Source organism: Haliotis rubra, unplaced genomic scaffold (genome assembly GCF_003918875.1).
Source record: "Haliotis rubra isolate DU_JTF1 unplaced genomic scaffold, ASM391887v1 Scf161, whole genome shotgun sequence".
Taxonomy (NCBI): Eukaryota; Metazoa; Mollusca; class Gastropoda; order Lepetellida; family Haliotidae; genus Haliotis; species Haliotis rubra.
In genome coordinates, this window is record NW_025765570.1 from 162,322 (window position 1) to 185,455 (window position 23,134).

Genomic DNA, 23,134 nt, shown 5'->3' on the forward strand with positions numbered 1-23,134 from the left:
GGCACATGGCAGGAGGTGGCGCCCTCGTTCCCGCGCTTTTGAGGGGACAGATAACTCGTGGTGAGTACTAATTAGTGATTTTACATTGAAGGGAACTTCAATTGGGAGATACAAGTGTTCCACTGTGTTCGCAAGAAGAAGAAGACAAGCAAGTAGCATGAGTCAGGATAAGGAAAAATATAATGGGTGTGACAACCATTTACAGACACTAGATGATTGAAAACAGACCCTGGAGGTTGTTGCCAAACTTTCACTGAATTGAACTATTATTATTGACTGGTTTTGGTCCTGTTGGGTGTGTTCCATCAATACGATCTACCCAGAAGAGGTCTGGAGAAAAAGTAGGCATGGCATGTACTTCATACCAACATACTGATGAAACACATGGTTCAAGTTCCACACATTTAGAACATTAATCATGTGACTTTTAAGCATAATTTCCCTTTCTAATGTTTTAAGAACAGTTCACTTGCAGAAATTCTGCTCATAACCTTTGTGTAAAAGAAAATCATGAAACACAGTTTTGGATTAGTAATAAAAACAATGCAAGATGTCTTTATTTTTTCTCATCCTGACTGAAATGTAGTGGTAACTGTGTTCTTCTAAATTAGCATTAGTATATCCACAATGTATTTTTCTTATTGGGCATTTAATAAGCGATACTTTGGCTTAATTATTCAACCTCATTGCAGACAACTGAGGAAAATAAACGAGATTGGAGACAAGGGTTGGTATCACAGTCTTCCAGAAGAAGAGAGTTAGTTGAAACATCTTTCTTCTCAGCCTGTTCCAGTTTCTCCTTCACAGGGTTCATCTCTGGGTAGTAGAAGTATTGACACAGTGATAAAGAAGACTACAAATTATCAAAGGAGATCACCTACAATCTCATCAGATCATGGTAAAACTCTTCAGAGATTGGCCAAGATGAAGAATATCTCCTCACTAGCTTCTCACATCTTCACAAAGTCACCAGCCGGGAAGGATGAGATCTGGGCCCAATAGTTACCAACCACACTATCTCAGACATCTGTTAACCCTTCTACACTTCTGCTTGCAGAGGGAGGGAGCCAATGACCTGTAACAGCGGCAGTGTTGGGTCATAAGGGTAAATGCACGTGCAGTTCATGATAGTTACCTGTGCACTGCACAGTGATAGACCGTTTGGATCATTCACATTGACTACTTCTAGCTGTCATCATGAAAGCTTATTCAGATGATGCTAAACGTTTAATTAGAAATGTGTTGAATTTTTTTTAAAAAGAGAGCAAACGTAGCAAACCGATTTATCAGGTGTCGGATTACATGAAACGTACATAGCTGACCTACATTGATGAACGATGACCTTTATGACCCAACACAGCCGCTGTTACAGGTCACTGGCTCCCTTCCTCTGCAAGCAGTCTGCGGTCTGCTGTTTATTTTGTTGACAGTTAGATAGACAGATTCTTTAATACAAATGCATAAAATCGGTGATTTACAATGTGATTAGGTTGTCTGACAAAACATCCACTTGCACAATTTGAGATCGATTAGGGTCATTGGATGAAGAGATATTTACAAAAAAATGGGTCCACATATATTTCATGCCAAACTATAGTGAATGAACATATTCTCTAGCGGAAACTGATCTTGGAGACACCTACCTTTACTTGCAACACTTTGGTTGACAGAAAACTTGGGGCAGCCAGAGATGATAGCACAGCCATCTATCATCACCTGAGACACCTTTGTTTCACCTGTTGTAGAAGAGAATTGTGACAGCTTGCCCACAGGGCTATCAACATATTTAGGCAGCACACCTTATAAATCTGGCAAATGAACACATTTGGGATTTGTTTTCTCTTGAATTTTCTATTTCATTTGTGCTGGTAATCCTAAAGTGTATGCTTATAATACCCTATATCAACCATCATCATGCATGAAATTTTTAACAAAATGAGATAACAGGAAGTTTGATTCTCCCGGCAAGTATTTTATGCCACTGAATATGGAAGCATTTAGCACTACTACAACTACAACATAGTGTAAGCTTTTAGGAAACATTCGTTTATCCCTCTGTGTTATTGGGAGGCTGGTTTCCTACCTCACCACACAACACTAGGGCAGACAGTACATGGACTCCCTGGATAGCTTCATGCACTGATGGACCCGTGAAGGTCTGGGTTAGAATATTGGTCTTCAGTAACCCGTGCTTGTCGAAAGAGGCGACTGACGGTATTGGGTAGTCAGGCTCGCTGACTTGGTTAACAAGTCATCGGTTCCCAATTGCGCAGATCGATGCTCATGCTGTTGATTACTGGATTGTCTGGTTCAGACTCGATATTTACAGACCGCTGCCATATAGCTAGAAAGTTGCTGAGTGCAGTGTAAAACTCAACCCACTCACTCACTCACTCATGCACTGATGGACATACAGTCACCCATTAGGAAACATGACCTACCACAAACAGTCTGACAAATGCATCTGTACAAGGACAACACTGCCAGATAGCCATGAAGGTAACAGGCTTTGCGTTTATCTTAGAATATTGTGAAGTGACAGTAATGTTCTCACATAGTTTTGATGGCAGCTTGGAAACTCCAGTACCAACTATTCCCAGGTTGAGTAGCTTGCGACACGTCTTGGCTAACATATGGATCCCTTTCTCTGTTATTTTAGGACATCCGTGAAGCTCTGCCTAAAACATACATATCTCAATCTTTGCCTGCTCATGTCTATGCCTACAAACATATAGATCCCTTTCACTGTTATTTTAGGACATCCGTGAAGCTCTGCCTAAAAACATACATATCTCAATCTTTGCCTGCTCATGTCTTTGCCTACAAACATATAGATCCCTTTCTCTGTTATTTTAGAACATCTGTGAAGCTCTGCCTAAAATCATACACATCTCAATCTCCAAACATATAGAGCACTTTCTCCATTATGTAAGGGCATCCGTGAAGCTATTTCTATCAACATAGAGATTTGTTTCTCTGTTGGATGTGAATAAATACAATACAGAACTGATTTTGCAAGTTGCAATTTATAGACTATGAATAATTTGGATTACATAGAGCCATGAAGGAACCAGTCCACTCATGGTGGAATCTACTACAGGATCTGAATGTAGAGAAGGCAGAGAGACGATCACCGATGGTTGGGAAACATGAACAACAGGAACATACAATAAATGGAATACAACCGTAAGCATGCTAGCATTGTACAAGACTGAACATAATTCTTTTGAATAACAAAAACATTTTGCCTCAGGGGTGGAAATAACCCATTGCCCGACGCCCGAGACCAGTGTTTTTTTCTGTCGGGCAAGCAAATTTGTATATCACACTGTACCCGTGTCCAGTTGATATTCCAATGTTAATTATATTGTTTATTTAAAAAATCAACAAGAAAATGGCCAGTATAGTGGAAAAATTATCAGGGCAAGTGATTTTACATGTGCCAGCAATTTTAAAGTTATTTCCACCCCTGTACCTGTTAGTGAACAAGTTATTCAGAGTCTGAGATTTGTTGTAAATCAAAATCAATGCTGTATCCAGGAACATCATACATATATCACGCTTAGATGCATGTGTGTTTTTTTATGAGGCCAATCGTAGCCAAGGTGTTATCTGGATCCTGAACAGTAAAACAAGACATTTACATTTACAGAGAATATAGTTTCTGTCTGTACCATGATAACAATAGACACAAGTTTCAGAAAAAATGTCAATGCAATCCCGGATGGGACTCAACCCAACAAAAGTACTAGAATCTGTACTTTACTAAGAAAGTGTAATCCCAAATATAACATATGTTACATTTGACCACTTTCTAAATGGCATTGTGTATTTCAATGGAATCCTGATTTACAATTTTTTTAGTAATATTACCATATCATATCCTGCAAGTGACATACATCTACCTCACTCAAAGTCTGCACTTACCCCTAATAATTTTGGAAAGAGCCCTGCTGCCCATGTCAACCCCTGGTCAGTGAGATGAACACACCCTACAAGAAAAGGCATGCTCTCATAGTTAGCAGAGGCATTGTTCATTCAGAGGGAGGACATGAGTTATATCACTGTGTCAGGTTCATATAGGAGGGAAGTCTCTAGGTGAATGAGTCCTTGATGTTTCCAACTTCAGAAAACTCATGAGCACAGGAATGGTGCTGACAAACAGTCCTTGTGACATTATTTCACATCATATTTCATATGATATTAGTTATTGTCACACCAGTTATTAAACACACATAACATGAAAACATATAATAACACATAACTAAATAATTTGGGCTATAATCCCAACACAAATATAAATTACTTGCCAATATGTGTTTAACTTCCAAATACAATTGATCCTGAATCTCATTAAAATGAGATGTTTTACCCTGACACTGTTCCTTCCTGCTTGAACGTGAGAGGATACCTGAGAAGTTTATATACTAAGAAGCCAAATGATGTCATGGCCTGTAGACTCTCAGTACGAATGAGGTGTGAGTGAGATGTGTATATCTAATTTCTCTATACATGAAATGAGCTGAAACAAAGAGAATGGAGAGTACTGGAGAGTACTGGAGACTGTTCATATCCTGTATCACCATGGCGTCTTCACCTAACAGGAAGTGCTATGACAAAAATATCTGTGTTTCATTTGGTTTTCTTTTCTACAAGTGAACATGTCTGACCCTGGGTGGAAATGATGACTTTGTTTATTCTACAAACTAATTTAGGTTTTGGTCACCTCTCCAATAAAGATTGGTCGGCTCCCTGGCTTGGTTGACACATGTCATCGTATCCAAATTGTGCAAGTTGATGTTCAAGATGTTAATCACTGGATTGTCTGTTCCAAACTCGATTATTTACAGACCGTCGTCATATAGCTGGAATAATGCTGAGAGCGGCGTTTAACAATAATCAATCAAACAAAGAGAACGATAAAGTGTTCATAGACTCACCATTTGCAATGAACTTCTGCATGGAAGGGAAAGTGGATCTTGTAGATTTGAACAAGAGGAAAAGACTGTCTGTTAGTTGTTCTATGCCAGTGAAGTCAAGGGATACCAGGTCCGACGTCACTGCTTCGTTGCGTATCGAGTCCTACACAAACATATATTTGGGACTAGATGGACCACAAGTTCCAAAGGAGGTCACCAGTACACTGAGGAAGGTTTTTGTAAATGAGATAAACAGATGAAGAACCTCATAACTAATTTATTAATGTATTGTAATCAGGAGGGAGGAACTAGAGTCACCGACACGGCAGGCAGAGGGAGGAACTAGACTTACCAACACAGCAGACAGAGGGAGGAACTAGACTCACCGACACAGCAGGCAGAGGGAGGAACTAGACTCACCGACACAGCAGGCAGAGGGAGGAACTAGAGTCACCCACACAGCAGGCAGAGGGAGGAACTAGACTTACCGACACAGCAGGCAGAGTGAGGAACTAGAGTCACTGACACAGCAGGCAGAGGGAGTAACTAGACTTACCAACACAGCAGGCAGAGGGAGGAACTCGACTCACCGACACAGCAGGCAGAGGGAGGAACTAGACTTACCGACACAGCAGGCAGAGGGAGGAACTAGACTCACCGACACAGCAGGCAGAGTGAGGAACTAGACTCACTGACACAGCAGGCAGAGTGAGGAACTAGACTCACCGACACAACAGGCAGAGGGAGGAACTAGAGTCACCGACACAGCAGGCAGAGGGAGGAACTAGACTCACCAACACAGCAGGCAGAGGGAGGAACTAGACTCACCGACACAGCAGGCAGAGGGAGGAACTAGAGTCACTGACACAACAGGCAGAGGGAGGAACTAGACTCACTGACACAGCAGGCAGAGGGAGGAACTAGACTTACCGACACAGCAGGCAGAGGGAGGAACTAGACTCACCGACACAGCAGGCAGAGGGAGGAACTAGAGTCACTGACACAACAGGCAGAAGGAGGAACTATACTCACCAACACAGCAGGCAGAGGGAGGGACTCACCAACACAGCAGGCAGAGGGAGGAACTAGACTTACCGACACAGCAGGCAGAGGGAGGAACTAGACTCACCAACACAGCAGGCAGAGGGAGGAACTAGACTCACCGACACAGCAGGCAGAGGGAGGAACTAGACTCACCGACACAGCAGGCAGAGGGAGGAACTAGACTCACCGACACAGCAGGCAGAGGGAGGAACTAGACTCACCAACACAGCAGGCAGAGGGAGGAACTAGACTCACCAACACAGCAGGCAGAGGGAGGAACTAGACTCACCAACACAGCAGGCAGAGGGAGGAACTAGACTCACCAACACAGCAGGCAGAGGGAGGAACTAGACTCACCGACACAGCAGGCAGAGGGAGGAACTAGACTCACCGACACAGCAGGCAGAGGGAGGAACTAGACTCACCAACACAGCAGGCAGAGGGAGGAACTAGACTTACCGACACAGCAGGCAGAGGGAGAAACTAGACTCACCAAAACAGCAGGCAGAGGGAGGAACTAGACTCACCGACACAGCAGGCAGAGGGAGGAACTAGACTCACCGACACAGCAGGCAGAGGGAGGAACTAGAGTCACCAACACAGCAGGCAGAGGGAGGAACTAGACTCACCAACACAGCAGGCAGAGGGAGGAACTAGACTCACCAACACAGCAGGCAGAGGGAGGAACTAGACTTACCAACACAGCAGGCAGAGGGAGGAACTAGACTCACCAACACAGCAGGCAGAGGGAGGAACTAGACTTACCAACACAGCAGGCAGAGTGAGGAACTAGAGTCACTGACACAACAGGCAGAGGGAGGAACTAGACTCACCGACACAGCAGGCAGAGTGAGGAACTAGAGTCACTGACACAGCAGGCAGAGTGAGGAACTAGAGTCACTGACACAGCAGGCAGAGGGAGGAACTAGACTCACCGACACAGCAGGCAGAGGGAGGAACTAGAGTCACCAACACAGCAGGCAGAGGGAGGAACTAGACTCACCAACACAGCAGGCAGAGGGAGGAACTAGAGTCACCGACACAGCAGGCAGAGGGAGGAACTAGACTCACCAACACAGCAAGCAGAGGGAGGAACTAGACTTACCGACACAGCAGGCAGAGTGAGGAACTAGACTCACCAACACAGCAGGCAGAGGGAGGAACTAGACTCACCAACACAGCAGGCAGAGTGAGGAACTAAACTCACCGACACAGCAGGCAGAGGGAGGAACTAGAGTCACTGACACAGCAGGCAGAGGGAGGAACTAGAGTCACCGACACAGCAGGCAGAGGGAGGAACTAGACTCACCAACACAGCAGGCAGAGGGAGGAACTAGACTCACCAACACAGCAGGCAGAGGGAGGAACTAGACTCACCGACACAGCAGGCAGAGTGAGGAACTAGACTTACCAACACAGCAGGCAGAGGGAGGAACTAGAGTCACCGACACAGCAGGCAGAGGGAGGAACTAGACTCACCGACACAGCAGGCAGAGGGAGGAACTAGACTCACTGACACAGCAGGCAGAGGGAGGAACTAGACTCACTGACACAGCAGGCAGAGGGAGGAACTAGACTTACCAACACAGCAGGCAGAGGGAGGAACTAGAGTCACCGACACAGCAGGCAGAGGGAGGAACTAGACTCACCGACACAGCAGGCAGAGGGAGGAACTAGACTCACTGACACAGCAGGCAGAGGGAGGAACTAGACTTACCGACACAGCAGGCAGAGGGAGGAACTAGACTCACCAACACAGCAGGCAGAGGGAGGAACTAGACTCACTGACACAGCAGGCAGAGGGAGGAACTAGACTCACCGACACAGCAGGCAGAGTGAGGAACTAGACTTACCAACACAGCAGGCAGAGGGAGGAACTAGAGTCACCGACACAGCAGGCAGAGGGAGGAACTAGACTCACCGACACAGCAGGCAGAGGGAGGAACTAGACTCACTGACACAGCAGGCAGAGGGAGGAACTAGACTCACCGACACAGCAGGCAGAGGGAGGAACTAGACTCACCGACACAGCAGGCAGAGGGAGGAACTAGACTCACCGACACACAGCAGGCAGAGGGAGGAACTAGACTCACCGACACAGCAGGCAGAGGGAGGAACTAGACTCACCCCACACAGCAGGCAGAGGGAGGAACTAGACTTACCGACACAGCAGGCAGAGTGAGGAACTAGACTTACCGACACAGCAGGCAGAGTGAGGAACTAGACTCACCGACACAGCAGGCAGAGGGAGGAACTAGACTTACCGACACAGCAGGCAGAGGGAGGAACTAGACTCACCGACACAGCAGGCAGAGTGAGGAACTAGACTTACCGACACAGCAGGCAGAGTGAGGAACTAGACTCACCGACACAGCAGGCAGAGGGAGGAACTAGACTTACCGACACAGCAGGCAGAGTGAGGAACTAGACTTACCGACACAGCAGGCAGAGGGAGGAACTAGAGTCACCGACACAGCAGGCAGAGGGAGGAACTCGACTCACCAACACAGCAGACAGAGGGAGGAACTCGACTCAACGACACAGCAGACAGAGGGATTATCTAGACTCACCGACACAGCAGGCAGGGGGAGGAAGTCCATGTTCCAATCATAGTCACGCAGGATGTCTCGCCGTCCCAGTTTAACTACATCAGTGAGCAGATACATGTATGAAACACTCCTTGTGTGTTTATTGTTAATTCATTCCTTGCTTCAGTATTCAAGCATTATTACAGTTGTCTGAAAAGATTACAGTTAGTTTTATGCATTTGTACTTGCAGTCATTGATACATGCATGTATTTAGGTGTTGGTGACAAAAATAGAACTTGCCAAGATAATGTTTTCATCTTTGCCAAGTAGAGGAAAGAGCCCAACTGGAGTATTTCCTGTAGCATAACATTTCCTTATTCTCACCTGGATTGAACTGGGCCTTCCTGTTGACACTCTTGAGGCGCCTCTTCTGTGCCAAAAGTTGATCAGATGTGAACAGCTGAGGCTGAACATCAGACTTGGTTACTCCTAGTTCCTTCTTCTTGTCCAGGGCTATCAATAGGTTGCTACTCTCATCCAAAAACTTACTCTTGTCCACAGCTTCAGTATATATGCTCTCATCCATATTGTTAAGGTTTTTGCCTAAAGACATAGCCTCTGTCTCTTCTTGCAAACGCATTTTCGCTGTTGATTTAGAGATTGCTTTCCTCTTTTGAAATCCACCCTTTCCCATCTTTGACTTAGATGCCTGTGTGTCTACAGGTGCTGCCACTGTAGATTCATCAGAACCAAATTTAAATGCTGATTCAGTTTGAGGACCTTCTTGGGTGGCTGTTTTAGTCCTGGAGCCTGGCACTAATTCCGGTTGACTGCTGAATGAAAACAGTCCTGTTTCTGAAGAACTGTCTGGCAGCATGGGTGGAGGTGCTACAGGTGGGGGAAGGGGGCCTGAGGACTGTGCAGGTGGGGGTGGATTTGAACTTTGACCTGGGGAGAAGGTGGTCTTGGTGGGGGTGGGGTGGGGTGGGGTGGTGGTTTGGTGGATGAAGACTGCCTTGCAGGGACAGAAGGTTTGGCTTCTGGAGGCTGACTTTCAGGGGCAAGGGAGGTATTCTGCTTGGCTGATAATGGACGTGATGACTTGGAACCAGAAGGAGCACTAGTCATTGTTCCAGAACCTGGGCGTGACCGTGATCCAGATGAAGGTCTTGAAGGAGATTTTGGATCCATGATCACAAATACGTTCTCTCTTCAGTTTCAGACTTCGTGAATATATCTTCTGTGCTGGAATTCATTCATTTCTCACAATTCTAAATAAGAAAAGAAAACTAAATTAGTGAAGTAGTTAATTCTATACACTAAACAAAAGTACTTGGTTTCTGGTTCAATGGCAGGTACAATCAAACTGTTGATGAAAGTTACATGCACCAAGTGAGGAGAGTTTATCTGGTACAGGCTTTGCATTATCTTTTTCTGTTAATGGCACACTTAACAATATTCGAGTTATATGAAGGCTCACTGTAAATAAACAATTTTTATCATTTTTCTTTAGATTCTGGCATGAACATGACACATATATCTGTATCAGATTGCTAAAAGTCATATCACTGTTTTTGATTCGCAGACCTTGAAGAACTGGCCCTAATTATAAGCATGAATGGATGTTGCTGAAGTACATTGAGTCAACACAATGGATATTTTCTTCTATTTTCAGTTAAGTGTTTGCCGTGTCAACATTTAAATTGTGGTCTGAAAACAGGTGAGGCTGGAAATAGTTCTATTGGTGATGTTTTAATAGTATGATGGCTGGGGATGGGGTTCACAGGAAGACAACCTGGTGCAGTGGATTCCATGATTTCTGAAATATATGTTTAATCTATTGGCATCTGGTCTTTTTGAATGTCAGTTAAAAGTGATATACATAAGGAGACAGTTTTATGGATGTCAGCTTCTTTGTTATAAGGAACACAACATTCACCTGATGAAGGAGTAAGTATATAATCCGAAATGCTGTGTTCCTCATAATAACCTGAAGTTGTTGAAATATCAAACTTTCTCCTGGGTTTATAGTGTGGAGCTGGCAAGTATATTTGCACCTTTAGAATACAGCACCACAATTTCTCGTTAGGACGATCTCTGCCGTAGGTCACGTGTCATTAAGACAAGCAACCAGTTTGTGAGAACCCGTCGGACGCGAACCCGCGACCTTCGGATTGTTAGCTCGACAGCTAACCGACTGAGCTACGTCCACACTGTTGCACAATGTGCAAATTTATCGACTCATTCCTGTGACATCATGGAAATGAACGGAAAGAGTCGAATAGGTCACGGACAATTACGAAGGTTACGGGTAGACTTGGTGTCTCATGATTTAATCTACTGACAATTGCTGAATGGATCCGATGCCATTTGGGCACACTCATCCCATTACGTAATCTGCAAGATAACGTGTGGTGTGGAATGAGCCAATATGCCTCAAACTGAAAAGGGTTGTTGACGTCAGGCGTCAGACGTAGATTTCACGGTGCATGCATGAATGATGCGCTTTTATATAAATCGGTGATTTTGTGACAGAAAAGTGATGTAGGGAACACTGTAAGGATAATGTGGATCGCACTAAGGAACGAGGGAGACATGAGCATGTGTAGTGACGGGTGAGTTAGCCTTCGAATCATTACTGAACCAAATTTATGTTACGTGTGAAAGAGGCTTGAGTGTAAATTCCAGGCCAATTTCCATTAGCCCAAAATTTCTACATTAAACCATATCATAGCGTACTTTTGACGTTTTTGGTTTCCTGTTTTTGTGTGAAAAAAAAAGTATTACAATGCAAAAAGGAAAAACAACAAATGGTACTCACACTGGACATGTACCTACTATATTGGATTAGGTCCCTAGCCCTAACCCCTAACCCTAAACCCTTGAAATAATCCTAATAAATAGAATGCATTGACCGAACCGGCAGTATTAAAATGCAAAAGGAAAAACAACAAATGGTACTCACGTATTACATCGGACATGTACCTACTATATTAGATTAGGTCCCTAACCCTAACCCTAAACCCTCAGCCTAACCCTAACGTACCTGACCGAACAGGCACAAACATGACTGACGTGTCCAGTGTAATGCATTATTACCGCTTCGAAAAATAAAATACTAATATAAAACTTTTCTACGTAATGGTGCAAATTACTGAATGAAAAATATATATATGTTTGTCAGTTTGCATTGGTAAATAATTTAGACTTAATAGTTACTTAGAAACCAAAATATAAAATATATTTACATAATTTAAATAATTACATTGACCAAAATTGCGAATAATCGAATATATATAATGTAAATAAATCTAAAAAAAAAACAAAATACAATAATACACAAAGCATATAACACCTCAGCACCCCATAATACAAATAAATATGAGTGTATTAGTGAAAAAAGAAAAATATTTCAAACTGGTGCTTGCAAAAAATTGCGCATCCGCCGGTATACAACTACTGGAAACTCTAAAACATCGTTGGGCTTATGCAGTGACATAGCTAGTAGAGATGAAACACCAGTGAGCGGAGCTTATACGCATTCGTTGAGCTAAACCACCGTGTTGCCATGCAGGTGTCATAGGGCATTGTTTCGAGAGCATGCTTTCGAACAAAATCACATTACATTACGCAAAATGGTATTATGACGTATTTTTAAAGTTTGTGATGCTTTATTCTAAAGGTAGGCCTATATTTGCCATATTGCTTGTTTCTTTAACCAATCCTTAGCAACATCTTCATGTATCTTAGCCGCTGCAGCGTTTTTGTATTGCTCCTTTCCCTTTCAAATACCACTGTGGGTTGTAGTAAATTTTATCCATAATTTATTAATAATGATATTTTCCTTTAATACACCATCGTTGTTTAACGAGGACAAACGTAGCGGGACATCATTTGGGACAAATTGACTGCCAATTAAGTCATCTCAGGTACTGGCTCTAAGTCCAGTTTATGCAGTCACTCAGCTCTAAATCCAGTCATAACGTCTCGTTTGTCATGATAAAACAGATTCAGTACTTCACTAATATAATTTATACACAGGTTTCAACAACTTATTTATAAAGAGCTTTTTCATTTCGATCTGTATTTTTGTTTCAGACGCATTAACATGCGGATGAAAACATGCTGCCGTTCCTGAAAATAGTTTCCGATATATGAATAGGTCTATGCATTTAACAATGGGTCATTGTCGCTTTAACCCGGAAAACCTTTGACAGGATCATCCAGTGACAGCAATGCTAAACATGAGCCTTGATCTGTATTTAGATCTATCGCGAGGTGCCATCGCGAGATCGGATGTCGTACACAGTTACTGTGAGTGAAATTGTCATTGTGATGTTTGGATAGCGTCAAGTAATCGTGATATATACTGACTTGTACACTGACATCGGTTGACAGTCTTTTCGGGTATGCCGACATATTAATACAATCGCTGTCGCCATGCACTTGTTTATAGTTTGCCGAAAACCGGTCGTTAACAGGTGCGCGTTGTTGGTATGTCGTAAAATGGAAATTGCCTCAAAACAAATATCTGGGACAAATCTGTCCAAAAAATGTTCCTCTAACGTTCATTAATGAAAATTATGGTAAATGTATTCTATTTATTAGGTTATTTCGAGGGGGTAGGGTTTAGGGTTAGGGTTAGTGTTAGATTTTGGGTTTAGGGTTAGGGTTAGGTTTAGGCTTTTTATAAAAAACATAGGCATAGAATGATTAAAACAATACGTGGGTTACGGGAGGAAATCTTTCCAAAATTATAATATATTTCCTCTGTGGTTTTTGCAGCTTAAAGTTAAAAAAGGTTTACGAACAATTCCAGTCGTCAATACTTGACACACAGAAACAACGAACCAAGCTAATTCGTATTACATGTGCAAGTACTGAAGATCAACACTTATTCCGCACAATGACTTCTAAAAAGAGGAGATTAAAAAAGCATTTGACCAGTGTTAACAGTACACCCTACACACACACGTGTACACGCACACGCACGCACACACACACACTTGAAACAGATGCTCTCTCTCTCTCTCTCTCTCTCTCTCTCTCTCTCTGTGATATCAAGCAGAAAATAATAAGAATGTACATGATCACTTTTAACATTGTCTATGGCGTCTATTAACGAATGCACGAAAGTATTTGTCAGTACCGGATTCCAACGTTTTCGAGTAATCACTGTATTTTCCAGTTAAGACGTTTAATTTACCTTTACAGTTGCCAGTGATATTGCCTGGCAAAAGAAATAGTGAGTGAGTTAAGTTTTACGCCGCACTCAGCAATATTCCGGCAATATGGCTGTGCAATTGGGAACCGCTGACACGTGTCAACCAAGTCAGCGAGCCTGACCACCCGATCCCGTTAGTCGCCTCTTATTACGACAAGCATGGCTTACTGAAGATCAATATTCTAACCCGCACCTTCACGGGTAGGCTAAAGAAAGACCACGCCAATATTTGATGGCGGGTAAAACTGAAACAAACAAGAAATTTAATGTTGTTTTTAAATGTGATGTATTTGAAATTGATGTACATGTTTGGAACCATAAGTTTACAGTGTTTCTGTGACCATTTACATGCTAGTTGTAATGTTTTCGTCAAATATGACGTCATTTTTTTAAATAACATATTGTCGAGTTTAATACTTTCACATATCTACACATTTTCACTAAATATGACGCATTAAGAACAAATTCACAGATTTTAGTGTTCTCCAACAGCATGAACTGGAAGAAAAAAGGAACCTGTGCAACAGAACAATATATTGCCCCTATTATTGGTCAGCATGAAACACGGATTCACCATGACAGGGTCAACCCTATGCTTGAAAACGGTACATAAATATCTTTAAACCACTAAGGAAAGTTATATCCATTGTTCTTGGAAGTGTTTTATTAGCCTAACTGAATAACTTCCCTAGGGCAATTATTTCTATTTAAAAACAGTAAAATTGTACTCCTTTTGATAATCTTCATCATGCCTTATACATTACACGCGTATTAAATAAGTATGCCCTCGTGGTGTAAGCCGTTTAATCACCCTCACTACGGTAGTTTTTTAAATAAACTCTGCTCGGGCTAATGGGTGATTAACCTATACCTATCGTAACATCGCTATTGCACAATAAAGAAGTTGATCATCCATTAACGCTTGTCATTCCTATTACTTACAACTTCTAGTATGAGGGTAATGCTATTTTTGAGGGCATTATCATTTGCAGAAGCCCAAGGTCTTCTATTAACTGCATGATAATTCCATGTATTTTAGCTATAAAACAGTTTAACCCATGGACATCATCTTAGTCTGAATATGGCGTGGAGTCTGTTGTCACTTCACAAGTATCAGTTCAGACCACCGTTGCAGATAGCAGCTTGACAACGGCGCTTTGTAGACGACACAGGGTGGATGAAGACTTCGAAGGTTTGAGCTGAAGCAATACGAGCGTATACATGCGTGCGTGATTGCGAGAATTTGTTCCTGAAGTAGAAATGTTTCTTTCAGCTATTTTCTCTTCAGGAAATATTCCCATAGAACACTTTATACTTAGAAACGTTTTGCACGATCGCGCTTGCTTGCGTGAATCGTTATTTGAGGGCTCAGGAATCACTGAACTCTCTTCTATGTTACTGTAATGAGCAAGGCCAAGGCTACAGGGGAATATTGCAACACAAGAAATATATAGTTTTGGTAATCGTTGTAGGGTAAAGGGAGAAGAAAATTGGTCTTCTGATGATAACGATGATGATCATGAACGTATGGTTGTCGATAATTTAAGTTGAATCATTTAGCAAATGTAATTACCCTTGCTATATAATTGTGGACATGCCCAACTGACTTCGAAAGCTGTGACTGTTCCACTGCATAATATTGAAAATGATATTTTTCTGCAAAAGCAAAATGCCGAATAAAATAGTTAAGTATTCTTTAGTGTACATGTCCGCCTCCGTGGTGTAGTGGTTAGAGCGTCCGCCCGGAGAGCGGAAGGTCGCGGGTTCGATCCCCGACCGCGTCATACCAAAAGACGTTAAAATATGGTACTTGTTGGTCGCTGCCTGGCGCTCGGCATTAATGGGTACAACAAGGACTGGTCGGCTCGGAGTCAGTATAATGTGTCTGCTTCACTGCCGCATGGTATCTCAGTGTGCTAGCACTATAAAACCAGCTTCAGTCTGGGCTAGTACAAGCAGCCGCACATACACATACACACGCATGGGGAAATTTCATGTGTTCCATTAAAAATCACATCAAAATGGGATTGTGTGGTGTTATCCAAACCATTAATGATATTCACGTTTAGTCATGATTAACTTAACAAGCCTACAGTTCCACGAGTGAGAAATTCGCCACACATTCGCAGTAGACGTTGGCGTCAGTTCAAACAGTAAGATGTTGAAGTGGTTTAACTGTGCAAGGCCACTTTGCCAAACCTTGCGAACATTATATGCCATATCTATCTGATACTGAGCGGTCAAAAGCAGTAGGAATGCTTGAAACCGCAATCACCCAAAACCTTGTTGCTAGGCTTTTTCTGTGTTCATCGTAGCACCATACTCATCACTATGGGTTTGGTGCCAGTTTACTGACAACGCCATGGCATGACACTGTTCTGGTTGTCCACGACTCGCATCAGGTCTGGCATTGTGTATACATAACGTCACCTGCTGATCGGTTTCACACAGCCACTTTGACAGCTGGCAGCATCCATGGCTTACGTCGGATGAGTTAAAGACATTGAGCACGACGTGCATAACATCCGACCACGATGTCCTGCTGTTCGTCTTCGGACTCCATGCCCGGTATGGCCAAGACATCCGAAGTTCAGGTGACAGGCATGGAGGCACGCACGCATGCACACATACAGACTTTGACTTCACCTGTACGCGTGCAATTCAATCACCAGTGAGATCAATGTTTTACAATTTTCTGTATTTGATAAAAAAACGTTAAAGTTATCATAATCTCCACCAGAGGTTGCCTGACCATGGTTATAACAGTAAAGCTTTCAAAATGTTTTATTGGAGATCTGTGAAAGACATTTCCAAATTGGAGGCATCAGTGACAAAATGTCCCACGCAATTCCCCAGTTTCACAAGTAACACATGTTTCTGTCTTTCTTTTGGGTAAACAATTGACTATCCTTTGTTTATGATGGGTTAAGCAGGGTATGCTCATCTTTACTGGAACACTTCATGGTACCATTATTTTGAAAGTGATGCATATACACATAGGAAATGGGCAAAGGCAGATATTTCTTATGTCATGGATGTAGTAAGTGTTTTGTGACTTTAGTTGTATTGATAGTGTCTTAACGTTTTTAGCCATCCTCTTATAATTTTTAAATTGAATTTCTTCGGTCCAAGACATAAAAGATGAAAGATCGTTTGATGAATGGGTTTATCATATGTGTGTAATCTGATTGTGATTTGTTTAAATACTCCACTTAACATATTCTGGACCAGTGAAATCCCGGGTTAGAATTGATCTTCAGTAACCCTTGCTTGTCATAAGAGGCGACTAAGGTGCTCTGGTGGTCAGACTCGCTGACTTGGTTGACACATGTCATCATATCCCAGTGGTGTAGATCAATGCACATGCTGTTGTTCACTGGATTGTCTGGTCCAGACTTGATTATTTACAGACCGCCGCCATATAGCTGGAATATTGCTGAGTGCAGCATAAAACAAAACTCACTCACTCACTTACATATTCTGGCTGAAAGAGGTCAGTCTGTAAACCCTTATTCTGGACCAGACAAACCAGTGATCTATGTGGCCAATGTTTCAGCCATGTCTTTGACCACCAGTACATCTTCTTGCCTCACACCCCACCTTGCTGGATGAAGTTGGATTCAACCTGTGATTGTAGCATGAGATAAGGAAGACAGAATTCTCCAGCACAGGTTTAGTTTTTATTTTGTGTAAAAATTTGAAGAAATATACAAAACATATAAAGAAATGGTTATTCAAACATTCCACCAAGCACATAAATTAGCTGCATATGAACTGTTCAGTGTCTGTACAATATTCTTCCTTGAAACAAGGGCAACAACCAGGGTCTACCAGTTAAACTGTCAAGCTAGTTCCTCCACAACAGTTGTGAGCTTATTGCTGTTTGGAACAGCACTTCACATCCCGTTCACAACCACCCATATACACGTCTGTATATTTTGTTTTGTTAAGGTTAATGCCAAAGTCAGAGGATGATATAATTGCTATATCTGTTGATTTGCATACACTTCAGTTAATTCGCACTCAGAGGCCATTCACATACACACACATGTAGCTACACATGAGCAAACTTACTTAGGTGAATGGTTGTATTGCTACCATTGGGAAGTAAAACCCTCTCCCCCTTTGATGAAACACACCACAGTCCTACAGTCACCATGATGATACCTTATTATGAAGCAAATGTCGATCTTGTTCGACTAATTTGATTTGACTATGCATAGACTCGTTAGTCCAGCCAAAATATAACTCCATATTGCCAGCCTAGTTTGGCAAGGGTGGAAACTAGACTTATATCGTCAGGTATCTCCCTTGACTCAGGAAGATTTCCTGCACAAATAAGAATGTCATATGAGTGAAAAAGAACTAAAATTGGGTGGGTCTAAACACAGCACTACACTTAATGATTTTACAAACTCAAGCAATCATTGGGTTTGTGAAAGACATAATCATAACGAAAAATTTGATTTCCAAATGTAGGACAAAACCCCCAAGAACCTTGCATAAAATGGCTAGTATAGTGGGATCTACAAATCTAATCATTAACAGTAAGTCATATTTATGCTGCCTACAGCCACTGACTGATAGAGTGTAATATACACATCATGCAATTGCACTCCCACGAGTAAGATTAGCCAACTCATAAGCATAAGTTATACATATATTGGGAAAGATTTAGATACTAAAGAAACAAAGCGACATCAGGAGCATGCAAAGCTAAGAATAATTACATATCTATCTCGATGAAAAAATAAGCAATGGAAACAAAGTCGCGGTGGGCGAGCTGGCTAAGGCGCCAGGCTAGTGATCCAGCGAGCTTGAGGTGTCGGGATCGAGCCCACCTGTGACCGGGTGTAAAAACCTTGGAGTCAACTTTGTGTGCAGACTCTTTCAGTGTTGTCACAACCCCTAGTGTACAGTACACAACCCTGTGCAATTAAAAGAACCCACGAATCCGTTGGTATATGACCAGATGGTGGCCACATGAATACGTGCAAACACCAAGTTGCGGGTACAGGAACGTGCAGTGAACTTGGACAAAGTACTGTGACTATGTGTCCCAGTCCACCCAGCTGTGAATAGGTACTTCGTTAGGATGAGAAGGCCACAATAACTCGGTGCGCCTAGTGGCTGCAAGAGTTGTATTCTCCCCAGGGAGTTGAGATTGATAACACGATGTGCCGTTGAGACTGACATCCAATGATCGAGGGAAAAAAATACCAGTGCCTTGAGCAAGCACTAGTTGCCTGGATATGTGCGCTATATAAATATCATATAATAATTAAAAAAATGCTGGTGGAACCTAGCTAAGCAATACGACAACAAACACTTCCCACCTACACATTATGATAAACTGTAGGATGATACCGAAACAATAGCAAATACTTACTGGCTATTTTGTTATCAGCCAAAAGTGGAGTATGTTGACGAGCCAATTGCTAATATTTGTCAAATGTTTGAAAGTTACCTGAATAATATGATATTAATACCGCAAAGAAATAAAAGATGTGCTTCTGTCAGTTGAAGCAGGTAATGCCAGTGAGCCTGACAACTCGGTAACAGATTCAGCAGGTAATGCCAGTGAGCCTGACAACTCGGTAACAGATTTATCAGGTTAACTGCAACCAAAATGCCCTTGACTCTTGTAATTCTTTTTACATATGTCATTAGCTAAAAATAAATGTCCTAGTATCTGGACAAAAAAGCTTCAGTGATACTATACACAAAAATGGTTGTGTAAATGAATGTCAAAATTATAGACCACTAGCACTTACAGGTAGTCTGGCAAAAGTTTTTGAAAAATGTGTATTCAGACACCTACTTAGTTTCTTCAGAGATAACTTAAAATCTGGCTATATTCCTGGAGATTGAACTACTTACCAAATGACATATATGTTCAAGTTTATTTAAAATGTCTCAAATAATGGCAATGACGTCAGATCACTCTGTGACATCAGACAAAAAGGCATGGCACAATGGGATACTATTAACACTTTAAGTTTGCAGCATCCATTGAAGTCAACTTAACGGTTTCAAAGCTATCTAAAAAACTGGTTACAGAAAGTGGTAACTGGCTGTTACACATCTGGGGACCCGTGAAAATCCGGGCTAGAATTGATCTTCGGGTTAGAATTGATCTTCAGTAAGCCATGCTTATCGTAAGAGGCGACTAACAGGCTTGGGTGGTCAGGCTTGCTGACTTGGTTGACACACGCTATTATGTCCCAGTTCAGTGTGTAGATCTACGTTCATGCTGTTGATCACTGGACTGTATGGTCCAGGCTTGATTATTTACAGACCGCTGCCATATAGCTGGAATATTGCTGAGTGTGGTGTAAAACTAAACCCACACATCAGGGGCACCTGCCACATATTGATACAAGAGGAGACTAATTATGTCACAAGCTGAAAGAAGACACAATTTAATATAGCTGCTGTTCTTCAAAATGATTAATTTATCACATCTTATTCCAGAAAGAGTTTCAACATTAAGTACTTGTGCATTTAGAAACAGTGACAAGACATCCAGACACCTTCATATCACCATAAATCGTTCCTACTTGAGGCCAAGAGGAGAACTAGGGAATCAGAAACCTGATATTATAGTTAATGCTAGTTCCAAACACTTCCCAATAAAATATGTTTAAACTATTAGTTCTTTGGTAATTACAAACTTCAGTCATATGTTCTCTTGAAGTTAGAATACATAAATGCTGTCCTCTGTTTGTCCTTGCCTTATTAATGTCCCAAGTGAAGAAGCTCACCCTCATAACAATCATACCATTACACAGTTGAAGGTTACAATGTCACACGAGTTCTGGTGAACTTTTAAAATATAGATGGAATTCGTAATCATCCTTTTGATGTCACACAATGAATGGAGATCTTAATCATCTTTCCGATCACAATGTCACATGTTGAATGGAGATCGTTATCATCCTTCCATTAACAATGTCACACGTTGAATGGAGATCTTAATCAACCTTCCGATCACAATGTCACACAATGAATGAAGATCTTAATCATCTTTCTGATGACAATGTGTCACGTTGAATGGAGATCTTAATCAACCTTTCGATAACAATGTCACACAATAACGGAGATCTAAAGTTTATGAGAACTATGTAACATAATGTATGTTGTTCTGAACTTCATAATACTATCACACAGAACAATTGGAACTTTTATTTAACCTTGTGATAACAGTATCACACAATGCAGTTGGAGGTCTTCTCAACCTATTGATAACAATGTAACACAATGAACAGAAATCTCATTCATCTCTATGATAGCAACTCAACAATGTCACACAATGGAACTTCAGGTCCGGGTGTACAGGAGGTTACCAAATATCGGTATACATTGTCACAGGTGAGGTTATTTGAAATGCCTTATGATATTATGATGTATGTGTTCTGGATCATGTACTTTTGATACCTTTGATCATTTAGTAAAGCATCTTAGAAATTGTGGTGATCTACATAATCATGTCAATATCCGTCCAGTGGCTGGTCACTAGATTTGTCAGGTGGACTATATTTCTAAATATGCCGATATCACACTGAAAGCATACAGTTTATGGAGTTCACAACTCTTACTGCAGGAACAGTTTTGGAGAATTTGTTCAACCTGCATCGAACATGAATGTTGGAACTGGTGCAATGTGCAGTGTATAGTTCATGGAATTCAAGTATTTGCTCGTGCTCTAAGATACAACACTCTCTTAAATAATGAACTTTGTCTCTTGAGCATAAATTGGCCCCAATCACGCTCTTTGGGCATCGATTACTTCTTCATAAGGTTCGCTTTGTAAACATTTCAACTCCAATTTTATAGACTCTTTTTCAAAGTAGTCTTTAATGATATTCTCAATGTTGGTGGTGTGAAAGATTTAGCCATTTGTAATCATTTTCACAGTTGTATTGGGAAAGTAGCCTCAAGGACAGCAGTCATACCCCCAAGCAGTTTCAGTAGAGAAAAGAGTAATCCAAGGCCACATGTTATTCATTCAAACAGAACACAACAATATTGATAACAATATTGCACGGTATAGAATAAGCCTTTGGCACTCAAAGTATATCTACAACAACAACAACAATCTGAAGGATGCCATATATACACTGCTGGTCTGGTTGTTAGTACACATGATTGCATAGGTATGACCGCACCATCACAGTTCTACCTTATCCATACACACTAACTTCTGGTTTCATATAAACAACGTTCTAGCTTTGCCACTTAAATAAATTATGTAGTAGACTTAAGGAGCTAGATTTAACTTCTTTTATCATTAGCATACGATTAAACATTATTGGAGGTCTACAGACATCAAAATCCAATTTGATATTTTAGATGAAATATTTGATATTGTAATATACAAGTAATTATATTAAATATGAAACAAGGACAAAGAACGATCCAAACCTGATCGTCCTGCTTCAAAGATGAGTTCTTAGTACTTTAAGTTTTGATAATGGAATCAAATCAACATTTTTCTATATCACAATCTAGAAAACTTTAAGCATAAGAATTTGTGTTAATTTAATGTAACTACAAAGGCAAACAGGGTGGGCTGACATGATGGATAAGGTAAAGTATTTCCAAGAGAATCATCTAATAAATAAAACCCTTTAAATCTTTCACACACAAGTTATGATACAATGCCAAGTGAGGTATCATGAGTTCCTATGGTGAATAATCAATTTATTGCTCAGTGACCTCCAGCTGGATGTCGGTTCTTGTGACCCCGGACTCTGCAGTGCCAGGGACTTGTGGTTCCACCTCCTTCACAAGGACACTTCTTGTAGGCGTGACTGCAGCACCTTCTGTCTGCTCAAGTAACTGTGGCTGGAATCGTTCTAGCGTCCACTGCATGGACCAGATGCATAATGGCCGCATGTATCCGAGTGAACGATAGTGTTTGGAGGTCATATAGGCTTCAGGTGTTTGGAACTGCAGGCCGTACTGCTCCCAGCACACATGGTAGGCTCCCCATGCTGTCTGGAAGCCCTCCGATATCAAACCCTGTAAACACAACAAGTCCAACATTGGAAGGAATTGGGATAAGAGAAGAATTAAAACAAGACGACGACTGACTGCTAGCAGCTGATATCCATGATGATATGAGTCATGTATTTGGTGCTTCATATTTTCTTTCTCATGTCCCATTTACAGCTCAGTCCATCACTAGTGGGGTTAATTGAGTTTGGTTTAATGTCAAATGGACACTGTTACAGTTTATTACCTACAAGGGCAAAAATATCGGGGTTCATATTTTTCATATGACACCTAGGGCAAAATATCACTTTGCCATGGTTTACGTGACATCATGAATAATGCTAAGACGTCACGTTTCCTCTATGGCGTTGCGTTCTACTTGCGATGACGGTGGGTAGCCAGCCTATGTTTGAAAGTAGAT

General features: G+C 41.7%; 2 protein-coding genes across 2 annotated transcripts in view; both read right to left on the reverse strand.

Annotated features, from left to right (window-relative positions):
• The window catches only part of LOC124271531, a 97,161-nt gene extending 84,220 nt beyond the window's left edge, over window positions 1–12,941 (reverse strand). Inside the window, 7 exon segments of the mRNA XM_046706673.1 lie at window positions 1,644–1,736; window positions 2,555–2,678; window positions 3,928–3,992; window positions 4,941–5,082; window positions 8,534–8,607; window positions 8,877–9,763; window positions 12,867–12,941. Of these exon segments, the coding sequence (XP_046562629.1) occupies window positions 1,644–1,736; window positions 2,555–2,678; window positions 3,928–3,992; window positions 4,941–5,082; window positions 8,534–8,607; window positions 8,877–9,369 (991 nt within the window). The 5' untranslated portion in view covers window positions 9,370–9,763; window positions 12,867–12,941.
• An 8,041-nt stretch (window positions 12,942–20,982) lies between these two features.
• LOC124271541 (non-lysosomal glucosylceramidase-like) overlaps window positions 20,983–23,134 on the reverse strand; it is a 33,011-nt gene continuing 30,859 nt past the window's right edge. The window contains exon 17 of the mRNA XM_046706682.1: window positions 20,983–22,740. Coding sequence (XP_046562638.1) covers window positions 22,420–22,740 — 321 coding nt within the window. The 3' untranslated portion in view covers window positions 20,983–22,419. The remainder of the gene's footprint in view (window positions 22,741–23,134) is intronic.